The 13,245-nt window shown below is 37.6% G+C and overlaps 1 protein-coding gene across 2 annotated transcripts in view; it reads left to right on the top strand.

Annotated features, from left to right (window-relative positions):
• Window positions 1-13,245, top strand: part of LOC109042210 (metabotropic glycine receptor) — a 437,874-nt gene that overhangs the window by 303,219 nt on the left and 121,410 nt on the right. For both annotated transcript variants that reach the window (XM_072300307.1, XM_072300308.1), the window contains exon 4: window positions 12,680-13,031. In XM_072300307.1, coding sequence (XP_072156408.1) covers window positions 12,680-13,031 — 352 coding nt within the window. The remainder of the gene's footprint in view (window positions 1-12,679; window positions 13,032-13,245) is intronic.

Raw genomic sequence — 13,245 nt, 5'->3', positions numbered from 1 at the left:
AATTCGATGAAAGTTCCAAGGAAAAATATCCTAAAGCTCACAAGGAAATCCGTTTTTAATGTTGAGAAACTTGACAACGTCCGAACAATGGCCACGTGCATGTAAACGCAAATCCTGCGAGAGAGCACCAGGGTGACTCAAAGTTTTACCGACGGCCTCATTATTTACGCAAAACTTCGCCTATTCTATACGAAATCTGCCGTGCTACCAAAAACACACCAAGAACATGCATTTTGTCAAATATAGATTGATAAAATATTTTAGTTTGAGAAATGATGCGAGATTTTCTCCCTTGACATTTTCAGTCACATTCAAACAAATTGAACGTATTTATGCTAAAAGCACGTAAAATTTACACGCAGAGTTCTTTTTTAAGGTGTGAGTACGTCCAATTGTGTTTGAAATTTCATGAAGATTTCAAAGTAAAATTTTCGCGATTTTTCTCATGTTGAAATATTTGATCATTACATACTTTCCAAAGTGCAAATGTTTGAAATTTCAGATGAAATTTTATGTTACACCAGATTGAATTTTAAATAAAATACTAATGAAATTTCAAGAAAGTATTCACAAATTTTCAAGAAATGGCTCATTTATCACGTGTAATCGGCAACGTCCAAATGTTCGCGGGTTGCTCATCCTTCACAAGGAGGGCTCGCTAAGGAAGAACGACATATAAATATCCCCATATTGCCAAAATTCCATCGATAAAATGCTTAATTCTGAGCAAAGTCACAAAAATTTTGTCTTGAAATTTTCAGTTACACTAGATTAGGTTGCGAATAAAATTTTCTGAAAATTTCAAGGAAAAATACTCTCGAGTTTTCTGAAAAAATCCATTTTTTGTTAGATCAAATTGAGCAACATCCGGATGTCCTTACGCGGTTTTTACTTAGCACGGCAGGAGTACAAGCATGACCACGTGCACCGGTGGCGGGCCTCAGAGATGATAGACCGCCTCCATCAATCATTCGAAATTAATCAGAGCCGGGTGCGATAATTATTCTTGAAACGGGTCAACATTTACCGCGAACAAACACAATGAAGTTGTGGCGGAATGTATTAATGTTAATTGCTCCACTGTCAATTCTGTTGCCATTGACCCTCATTTTTCCGCCGAGCAATTACCCGCCCAACACGAAATATTGCAGCAATATTGCAGCAATATTGTCAATATTGAAACAATATTGTCATGTAAATATTTCCTTAAATACACTGCAGAAATATGTTGACAATATTGCTAAAATATTTCATGACAATATTGTAACAATATATTTATAAAAATGTTTTAAATATATTTACAAAATATATTTATGTAATTACTTTTAAAACAGTTTGTAAAATATATTTACAAAATATTTTAAAATTATTTTAGAAATATTAGTTTAAAAATATTTGTTTAATATTATGTTAAAAATATTTTATAAATATTTTTGTAATATTTAAAAATTAATTGCTAAAATGGCAAAAAATGGTTTGCGATTTCTGCAATTTGCTTTTTTTGCTAAAATGCCCACCCTCGTGGCGAGAACGACAAAACAATTTGCAAAAGTGGTAATTTTATTGTGCGAAAATGGCACTATACTTTTGCGAAATTAACATTACTAGTTTATGCTATTATGGCTAAAATTTTTGCTAGATTTTCAAAATGTTTGCCAAATTAGCGTATGGTTTTGCTCTGTTTACCAATTATTTTGCGGAACTTACTAAAATCAATCGCTAGAAAAAAGAAAGGGGGGGGGGAAGAAAAGACAAAAAGAAGGGAAAAAATAAATAACATAACATAAATACATCGACATAAATTCAAACTAGGAAAAAGCTCAAATAATTAAAACTGGAAAAAGACGCAATTATAAAAAACAGTAATTTGGTAAAGAAAAAAATGAGAGAGAGTTAAAAAAAACGAAAATTTGTAATACATGAATAGGAATATGTTGAGTACAATTAATAAAGAATTTGAAACACAAATTACAGGATGAAATAAAAAATAATAAATAAATAATAAATTCTGGTAAAATATTATAAGAATCCGTCAATAAACAAACATATTACGGATTCAGAGGCCTGCGATAGTTAAGAGATTGAATTTACGGGCCCATCTACATCAAGCCTGGCTGGTCTGGTGGTAAAGTACTGGACTTCGGATACCAACTCCACCCCGAGGCGTGGGTTCTAATCCCGACTAGGACGGCGCGGATTTTAAGGTCAGTAACAACTCTACGAGCCACAACCTTGACGGCTTGTGTACATTAGAAAGAAAATTAGTACCAAAGACGTCTCCTAGAGTGCGCGCACACGGATATGGAATATGATAACCTCATCGCAAGTAAATATTTTTATAATATATTATCAATATTACCTTGACAATATTGCTGCAATATTGTCAGGGGGGCGGACAACAAACTATTGCAGCAATATTATTTCGATATTGTTAAAATATTGTTAAAATGTTTTTGACAATATTTCAGCAATATTTTTAAAATATTTCCGTGTTGGGCGGGTAATCTCGTGTCGGGGGGAAGCGCCCCCCGATGTTTTCGATGCCTCATTTTTCCGCGGATGAAGGAGCTCGTTAGCTGACCGCCCCGGTGCGCTGCACAGTGGAGCCAACCATTCAGGGAGGTCGGACATGAAATCTTCCGAGCTCAGGAAAAACGTCATATAAACCTTTAGACATTGCCATATTTTCTGCGACATAATAAGAATCGTCACGAACATGTATGATTATTTTTTAGCCAATTTTTCAGAGAATTTTATTCGCAATCAGATACAAATTATCTGAAAATTTTGAGAAACAAATTTCATAACTCTCCTCAAAAATTAACACTTTACTGGAGGAAATTTGGCAACTCTGAAATGCTCATATGGCTTTTTTTTCTTCTTAAAATTGCATTAATATTGGACAAAAGTTGCAAACCATTCAGAAAGGTCGGACATACAATCTGCCGTGCATGAGAAAGAACGCCGTATGAGCCTTCGGACATCGCCAAATTTCTTTCGATATAATAAGAATCGTCACGAAAATTTAGGATGACTTTTTCGCCAATTTATCAGAGAAGTTTATTCGCAAGCAGATATAAACTATCTGAAAATTTGAAGAAACAAATTTCATAACTCTCCTAAAAAATTAACACTGTATCACAAGAAATTTGGCAACCTGGGAATATTCATACGACGTTTTTTCTTGACCTGGCTAAAACGTTAGACAAAAGTTGCTAGTTTTGGGGTTTATATAGTCAAATTCGAGGTTGGAGGGGTGTACCGGCACACTCGAGAGAATTTTACGATAAAACCAATGGAACCACTTTTGAAACCTTCACATTTTGTATTAATGGAGTTACATACTTGGAAAAAAAGTCGCTTGGATCTAGAGTCTAGACTCTTAAAACATTGACAAGAAAAAATACTCTTGATTGAATCGGACTTTCTGCTTGAATCAAAAGGAAATCCGCCTAAATCAAGAGGCTAGGCTCTTCGATTCAAGCAAAAATCAGATTGAATCAAGAGTATATTTTCTTGTCAATGTCATTGAAAGTCTGGACTCTAGATCCAAGCTACTTTTATTTCCAGTAAGCTTTTAAATTTTCCATATTTTGTCCGATTTATCATATTGACTCGCCCCATTGTGCGTTGCGGTTCTTGTTCGCTTCGCGAAATGGTTGAATTGCGACTCGTGTCTGGACGGCATCGATTGCTGTGTCGGATGTCGGTGACTTTTCATCGATAGTCAATGCCATTGCTTTTGAATTATTTTCGAACCCACCGCATTCTTGACTCCTTGGTGTAAATCGTGAGGAGAACTTGCCATTTGAACAGAAATGAGATATGTTGGATGCTCAGCAGCCCATGACAAGATACACATTGAAACAATTACATTAGCGGGTAACAAGGCTAGAAAACAGAAATGAAACCAAGATGTTTTGTTTGGAAACACTACAGCCTTCTTCGTTCGTTAAAAAAGAATAAAAATTTAAAAAGTTACCATACTCCTTCATACTACCAAAGTATTTCTCCACTTCTGTTTTATCTAAGTGTTCCAGTTACATGATCCAAATGGCACGACCCACAAGGAACATCCTATCAAGAGTAAAGTAATCAAACTTTTTTTTTTCAGTGTGCAAGTGACACTTAAGTCAGTTTTGATCAGAATAAGTTCAGTGTTCATGAAGACTGATCCTTTTTATTGCTGATCTGTTTGATGAGTGCTCATGACTGCCGAGCCGCCACTGATTAAAACTGACACCGGGATTTGCACGGGCTTCAGTCTTTTCTCACATTGACTTCTGCGTAATTTTGCGCTTGCCTCGGTGCCGAATTTGTTCCAAAGGCTAGTAACACTCGCCATTTTTACTACACTGGAAAAAAAAAAAACATTGGATCTAGAGTCTAGACTCTTGAATACATTGACAAGAAAATGGACTCTTGATTCTATCAGATTTAAGCTTAAATCAAAAGGAAATCCGCTCAAACTAAGAGGCTTCGTTCTTGATTTAAGCTTAAATCCGATTGAATCAAGAGTATTTTTTCTTGTCGATGTTTTCATGAGTCTGGACTCTAGATCCAATGTGTTCTTTTTCCAGTGTAGGCAGCGATACTTACTATAGTATGCGCTGCAATATACGAATGTATGAGAATTTTCGTCTTTCCTTCAAACATATTCAGAGACAATTATCTCAAAGAGTTTTTTTTTTCATTTCTTTTTTCTATCAATTTTTCCTTCAAGAAAATATAAATGAAGGCGTAAACTTTGCGACGCATTTTTCAACTTCAAAAATGTATATCTCGTGTGTGAAAGAGCAACGGCTACCTTTGATCATATTACCACTAAGTTGACCGAATAAAAATGGCAACCCTCGTTCGCGAATCCATTGCGCTAACTTGGCAGGCATCCCATTGGCTTCACTCAGCTGTATCGCCACGACCGTGTTAACGACTCCCCCATAAGTGAACGCCGAAGAATCAAACAAGCCTCAAGTTCCATTCGTCCGGCGAATTCGCCCAATTCACGCCGCTTCCAACGGTAAAATCGGAGCGTCCTTCGAGAGGCGGCACCGCCGAGCTCATCTGCCACAGAATAATTTACCCTTGCGATAAAGGGCGTGTTAGTCGGGAACGACGTCTGCTCGGAGAAAAATCAGTCGTGCGCGTTATTGGGTACTGGTGTACTCCCGTGCTAAGGAAAAACACCACAAGAACATTCGAGCGTTGCCAAATTTCCGCGAATAAAACATGTATTTTTGAAGAAAGTTACACATAGTTTTCCTTGAAATTTTCAGATATTTTAGACCAAATTGCGAACAAAATTGTCTGAAAAATGTAAAGAAAAATATTCAAAATTTTCCGAGTAAATTCGTTTCTAAGTGAAGGCGATTTGGCAACGTCTAAAGGCTCATACGGCGATCTTCTTTAGCATGTTCTTCGTTAGCATGTACAGGAACCTCCAAATTGGTGTCCGTCAGAATGGCAGCTATTAGGAACAATGGAGCGCTCGGATTGTCTCGAGCAAAGTGCGCTAACTCGATAACCAATACCGGATTTTTTAAATATCCCCGGTGGTGCTTGTTTGTCAGCCAACCGGGGGGCGCCCACGTATCGTATTTATGGTCCGTTCATATAAATATGTAAATCTGTCTCGGTTGACTGCTGGGCTTCGAAGGAGCTCTATGCATAGACAACATGTGCGTCATTCAATTTACCGATTGGATTTTCTACTACACTGGAAAAAAAAACACATTGGATCTAGAGTCCAGACTCTTAAAAACATCGACAAGAATAAATACTCTTGATTCAATCGGATTTTTGCTTGAATCAAGAACCAAGCCTCTGAATTTGAGCGGATTTCCTTTTGATTTAAGCAAAACTCTGATTGAATCAAGAGTATTTTTTCTTGTCAATGTTTTCAAGAGTCTGAACTCTAGATCCAATGTGTTTTTTTTTTTCCAGTTTATTAAGGTTCTTGGACACGTATACTTTGGGTGTACATTCTTCTCCAGTTCGCAGAAGAATTTACTCACTGGAGGAGTAAGAGTACAAAATAACGCTCATACTAAACTGTTCTTGAGATCAATGATATTCTTTTATCCTATGCTCATTCAATGATTTTAATGACCAGAATGCACATGTAGAGTGAACGTGTGCGTTTAAGTGACGGCATGCATTCGGCGATAGGTGAAATCATCGAAGTATTTGCTACTCACGTTCCATACCTACCTATAAGCTCATTTGTCATTTCCATCTTAAGGACCCCACACTGTTGCATTACTTTTTAAAATAAAAAGAGACAACCAAGTTTCTTTATAAATGTATGAGGCTTTCTATGAAAAAAGGAGCAAAAATGAATGATTAAAATAAGCTCGAGCTTTGGCGGAATAAAGTTTGTTGTTCGAAAATTGCACTTTCAAAGAAAAATATATTAAAAATTCTGATTTGTTGTTTCCAGGACTTTAAAATACCCTGTCTCATTGCAGTTAGACGCTTTTAATGTCAACAAAATTTCCTAACCATTCGCATTTTTTTTATTTTTATTTTTTCTTTGCGCACACTTCAGAGAGTTTTTCTTTGAGATTTCATTGACAAGTTCTATCAGTTCTCGATCATTCTGTGACGATTCTTAAGAGTCTGACAAGGAATATGAGTACCTTCTTGAAAAACTGATTATTTCCCCAAGGCAGTACCAGATTGAACAACTGGAAGTTCATTTTTCAAAATTTTAACTATGCACACACTGTTCTCGTCAAAAATTGGTCAAACTTGGTGATCAAGTATATGCCTACTTGGATTTTAAAAAAAATCAAACATTCAAAAATCGTTTATATTTCAAATATTTACGTCTTATTCAATTTATAAAAGCGATATAAAGAGTTTTTGACTCTAAACCTCCAACGGTCGCGTGTGAATCATGAGCTTTGTCGTGGACAAGGAGAAAGTTAATCCTCTTGGAACAAAACATTCTCCTTGTTATCCTTCGAACTTCAAGATTAGAAAAAACAGTTCGGGCTTTCAACATTGTTGTTCTAAAATGGCCTCCGAGGTGCATCATTAAAGGTTTTGGTTATTGACAGCTTTTCGTGTTCGTGAGTGCGCTGTCCATTACGATTACAAAATCGATGCATGTAAGTTGTCAGAGCTGGCTGTAAGTTCTGTTTCGCGCAGTAGCAAGGCGTGAATGATCGACTATCGATATTTCCCCATTAGAGCTGTGGTAAAGAATCGATTATTCGGGTGTTCGCTGCGAACACACGAATAATCGATCCTTTGCCGTAGGTTTAAATGGTAGATCAATCGATACATCGCATGGCACGCCACGCCACTGTTCTGCAGCCCAATCAATGGCTGCTTAATTTTAATGGGTTGAGAAGGTAGGATTTCATGGCCACTTCTTGACTGCAAATTTAAGTTGACCGGTATTGCTTTGCTTCAGGAAAGAAAACCCTGCCAGCTTTTAAATAAATGAGGCACAATTTTCTTTCATCGATTGTGTTACCTGTTGCAAAAACCCTTTTGTTAACCGTGTATATCAGGGGATTGGACGATTTTTCCTCAATTGTTCTATGTCAGCCAATAAAAGTTCAAAGGGGAATACTATAAACAAGGTTAGCGCACTCTTCTCTTTCGAAAAAGAGAGGTATCAAGATAAGTGTGTTTGTGTTAAAAAAACATTATGATTTCCAAAGAACATGAGCTAGAATTTAAGGATCGCTGAGATAGAGGCTGAACTTTGATTGGAAACAAAACAATTGGCCTAAAAATATTGAAAGTATTTTAATTTTAAAAATAATCATAAATAAATTATCTTAACATGGATAAAAGAGGCATGTGACATTTTCTGCTTTCGAGGCAACGCAATGTGCGGAGTGCTAAAATTGCATGTGAAAGCTTACTACAGACAGGAACATTTTAAAATAATTCAAATTTTGAGACACAAAGCTGTGAGCTTCCTATTAGTAATGCTTGAAAAGGAACTCAAATTTTTAACCAAAGTACGCTCTGTCACGATTTTTACTAAAAATGCCGAATTTACAAATCAACCGTTTAAAAAAAAAATCCCCTGGCCTTTCCTTCTGTTTATCAAATTCATTGCTTTTCTCTCATACTCACTATTTTTCCAACATACAGTTAAATTATCTTTCTTGTTTATTTTGAACTTACATAATGGTTCTATCATCAAATATAAAAAAAAAAAAACGATAACTGAAATTAAAATTAAAATCATGGTGTCTAGTTGTTTAAAACCGGGGAAAACCGGGATTCATCAGGGAATGAAAATTTTCCGGGAAAATCAGGGAAAAATCAGGGAATGAGCTTTGCCTAGAAAACTAGACACCATGATTAAAATTAAAATACAAATAATATGATCGACATGGCTTCGACTCTTTCTGACGCTTAAGGAATTTTATGGATGAAAGAATTTCATAAAGAAAAACTTTGCAGCTAGGAATATCCAAACTTTCTCAGCGCAAGGAAGACAACGTTGACGTCGACGTAGAGACTCGAAAAATACTCAAAGAACAGTGATTAAAAGCTAAATGTTACATCGTGTTTTCATGAATATCCATGATGCTCGCTTTAATAAAACCGTAGGTCTCGAGTATCAATATTCAAGCACACGGTCGCGAGGCGGAAGCGCGGGACTGATTGCCTCCGAATTTCCGGATTACGACGTAAAATGACGTAAGCGTCCCCGAAAGCCAAAATTCCCGCCGTGACGGCCCGTGTCGTTACTCCGGGAGACCTGTCAGGAAAATGCAAATTTCACTCTCGAGCTGAAATTGCTCGGGGAGAAAGTGAGCCAAAAACAATTTCAACACGTGCGCAGCTCCAAACGGAGCGTTTATAAAAAACGACCCTCAACCCTCGTACACCCCCCCCCCCCCCGCTCCTCGCCCCGCGGAAGCCAAGCAGCGGAACAAATTTTCGGTTAAACCTGAAGGGATACAAGCATTTCGTCACGAGTCAGCGTCGTCGGAGGCAAAGTAATCAGCTTTGGTGTATTTATTCCCATCCGCGTTGCCAAATCTAACGAGGTTCAATTCTCGCCTTCTTGAAATGGATTGCATTTTGCGAAAAGGAACCAAAAGCATTGCAATATTGCTAAGATTGTGCAACCGTTTTTATCTTGGAAGAAAACCTTGATTGTCAGTAAACAGTTTCTATTTTACACCCCAAAAACTGTAAATTTCAGACAAAAAAATACCTTGTAAATTGTATATTTTTGCACGATTTCAGTTCTTTTATCACAAAGAATGAAATCGCACAATCTTAGAAACATAACAGTGATCTTGGTTCCTTTTTGTCAAAATGCAATCCAAATGTAGGTTTGAAATGGATTGCATTTTGCAAAAAGGAACCAGGAGCATTTTAATGTCGCTAAAGTGGTGCATCTTTTTCACCTTTCAAAATTTAAACAGATCATCTAATTAAATTTTATCTTAACTCCCGATAAATTTTGAATTCAAGACAAAAATTATCTTTGTAACTGTAAGAATGTAAGTCGCTCAATCCTATGTTTTATAATAAATTCAGCACAAAGTATAAAAATTGGAAGACAATTAATTATTGACAAAGGAAATTCGGCAACGCTTTAAGGTTCATACGACGTTTTTCCTTGGCATGACAGTATTTGCATCTCTGTCCAGGATAATGTCAGCAACTTGCGTCGCCTGAGTCGTACGTCACTGCTGCACTCTGACCGTAATCAAATCCATGGCGCCTTCAAAGTCACGCGTATGCAATGCAGGCTACTTCGGAGCACGAATAGTCGCATGACCCAAGTCGAGACTTCGTATCTTTCGTCACGTTACACATCGGCTGATTTGCGGACAAAAGCGCACGGTGTTTTGGCGCGACATTAATGGAGTGCTCTTCATTCCTTTTTGCAAAACGCAATCCAAATGTCAGTTGTGCCCAGAGATGCATAATGAAATTTCATAAATTTTGCATCGAAGAAAATTTCAGACTAAATGCATTTATTGAAGGTAAAATCTGTCATTCAGTGGGGAGGTGTGATAATCGACCATCGATATTTTCCCATTTGAAACTATGGTAAAGAATCGATTATTTTGGTGTTCGTTGCGAACGCACTGACAGTCAATCTCCTTTCATAAAATTGAATGGCATATCAATCGATACATCGCAAAGTAGCGCACGCTACTGCTGTCATTATACCTATATTTAAAGGGAGAAAGAAAAGTTTTCCTGCTGATTGAAGTATAGGATAGACTACATTTTGCAATTTGGAATCACGATTCCCGGTTCATTTTAGAAAGAACATATCTTTCATTAGATTCGCTATGTAGGTAGGTGTTTTTATGTAAGAGTCAGAAATGGTAGTTCCTCATCGCAAAATGTAGTCCAAATGAATGTCAGCAATGACATTTGGACGTATTTCTGCCAAACGGAGCCATGTGCATTATGACATGAGCCCTGTTACGCGTATATTCTAATAGGTCTCAGGGCTCATGTCTTAATCCACATAGTTCCGTTTGCCAGAAATATGTCCATTTGGTGTACCTGGGCGAATCATGGCTAATTTTGACAACCTTGCCAGAATTGCATTAGATTTACTCGCATATGGGCAAATTTATTTTCAGACATGTTAGGTTTTCGCATGGAATGACCCGGAAAGGTAATTTTTGAAATGCAAACTCCACGTATGCGTGCATAGAATACATGAATAAGTTGTGAACGATGGTGGGGAATTTCTTCAATAATCTCCGAAAAAGTGCAGTGTTGCATAATGCACTGTGCTCTAAATTATCGAAAATTCTAATTTCTTGCTCAATAAAGAAAACAAAAACTTTATGAATACCCCACTACTGTACCCCATGGGAACAGTGTGTCTGCAATAAAATACACGAAAAAAGAGTTAAGACACTGGACGGAGACCTTGAGTATCATGATTTGTTTTATAGCCCGTAATCATGGTAACTCCGCTAATTTAGGTCCAAATCTGTATGAGAGTTTGACCAAATATGAAGAAAGATCCCCTCATGGAAGCCTCATATAACAGTGAAGATATTTTATCACGACTTTTTAAGATTTTTATATTTGAAACTTGAGGGGTGCAATAAAAAATGAGAAAATAAAACATTTGCACCACTGTATATATTGCAAAACTTCACTGAAAAATATACTCCTAAATCCAACACTTCAAACGAATAGTAAGAAAGTTCTCCTCATACTTTGCTGGTTTTGCAACGTTCTTGCTTGGTATGAAGCACGACGTTTACAGCCCGTTTTTGATGAAAAAGGCTTACTTGGTCCTGGTGTCAATTTTATCTTTATTTCCGGGAAAAGTACCCCGCTGTATGGAAATAGGGAGAAAGTCACATTGCCCCCTCCCGCAGTAAACGAAGCAAAGTGCGATCGTAAAGAAGGCTTTCTTTTTCGGTGCACGCTCAGTTACTTTTTATGGTAATGGTGCTAACCGCTCAAATTTTGAGAGGGCTGCTTTGCGAGTTTAGACATTGGCCCAAATGAACACCCGGGGCAAATTTGTCGCTCGAGAAAAGGCCTGTTGTCACTTGGAAATAAATTGATTACTATCGCGTCCTTATATAACACAAATAAAACTTCGTGAACGCTTTTCGCTCGAACCGTTATATTTAATGTGACAATTTTATCCTTCCTTCCTGCAAACTTGCCTTGACGTGTGAGAAAATATCAACTCGCTCAATATTTATTTGATCTTTCTGCTCGGTACGGTGACACACAGACGCTAGACAGCGAAGAACATGCTCGTCTATACAGCCATCATCGTTAACATTAGAGGCAGTTTTTCATCACGAGGCTTTAACCGAAAAACTTTTCTTACGCTTATTTATTGAAAGAAAATCGTAGCATTCAAATTGACAAATGTTATCCAAGTTTTTTGAACAAGAAACATTTTCTTAGGCCAAAATCTTATTCAAATAAAATTACCGTTTAATCTGCATATTCATGAGGCAATTTTCGAAGTTCAGTCGATGTATTTTATGTTCCTATTTTTCTTCATCATCTAATGTAGAGTTAATAGTCATGAGATAGTTGATGAATAAATCGATAAAATAAGTCAATAAATATGAAGAAAATACACAAAGATAGCCCGAATAATTTAACTATAAAAAACACACAAAAAATGGGTAAGAACAGAAACGTTGTTCCATGTTTTTTTATATCTCTATTTTTAGCCTTGTTTACCCATTGTTTTGTGTTTTATCTACTCAATAAATATGTTGATAACTTGTATAGCTCGCTCTTGCAATGCGAACTTTTTAGCTTTGGCATTGTAACATTCATAAAAACGCCTAGGTGCAACTATTCGCCCTTGAGGGATGTGCGCGTTGCATATCCAAAACTATGAAGGCGCTTTGACTTTTCAAAGTGCCTTGACTGAAGTGCCGGTGGCCTTTTACCATTTTAAGTTTGGTCGGCCGCAGAATTTTGCTAGAGTAAACAAAAACAGTTGTTTCAATGGTGAACTGGTTTAAAAATTACAATGAACGCACTAGAAAAGCCAGAACTGCTCTCTGAATGTCTAGGAATGGAGTAAAAAGTTACGTTGAGCACTTTTCCAAAGAAATAATAAATCATTATATGAAATCTGCAACGTCACTTTAACATAGATACAAGGTTTCGCACCCGGGCCACGGGTATTTTATGAAAACGTAGAACTAACACGTATGTTTTTGAATGTTTACAGGAGCGATTCCGGGTTGAGGCGGACGTGGCGGTGAATCGTGCGAACATGCTGACGCGGCTGTGGAAGTACGCGCCGGCCCCGGTGATGGAGTCGGAGTACCTGCTCCACGCGGGGGTGATCTCCATGGTGGAGTTCGACGACGACATCTTCGCGGCGGGCAACTGCTACGACGAGAACCAGTACAAGGGCTACCGGCTCTTCTGCCCGTACGCCTACCGGCTCCCCGAGGGCCCGATCCTGGCCAAGGACCTCGCCGTCGAGTACAAGTACCTCAGCAACACTAGCGAGTGGTTTTACATCGCCCGCAAAAACGCCGAGAACGTCATCAGGAAGAACACTCAGTTCCGAAAAGGTAGGTTCACTATTGTCTGTTGCACACGAGAGATGCAGACGAAGAAGAAATTGATAGGGGGAGGGAGCGAGAGGGAAAGAGTAGGGGAGAGAAGAGCAATTGTGGGTATACAGAAGAAAAATAGAAGGTGAAGAAAAAAGAAGGAAGGTAAGAAGAAGGATGAAAATGAGGGAGAAGAAAAGGAGTTAAAAGAGCAGAGGTAATGATAAGAAGG

The sequence above is a fragment of the Bemisia tabaci genome, chromosome 5, assembly GCF_918797505.1.
Source record: "Bemisia tabaci chromosome 5, PGI_BMITA_v3".
In the NCBI taxonomy this organism is placed as follows: Eukaryota; Metazoa; Arthropoda; class Insecta; order Hemiptera; family Aleyrodidae; genus Bemisia; species Bemisia tabaci.
The sequence above is the reverse complement of the archived record's forward strand: the minus strand, read 5'-3'. Positions and strand labels throughout refer to the sequence as shown.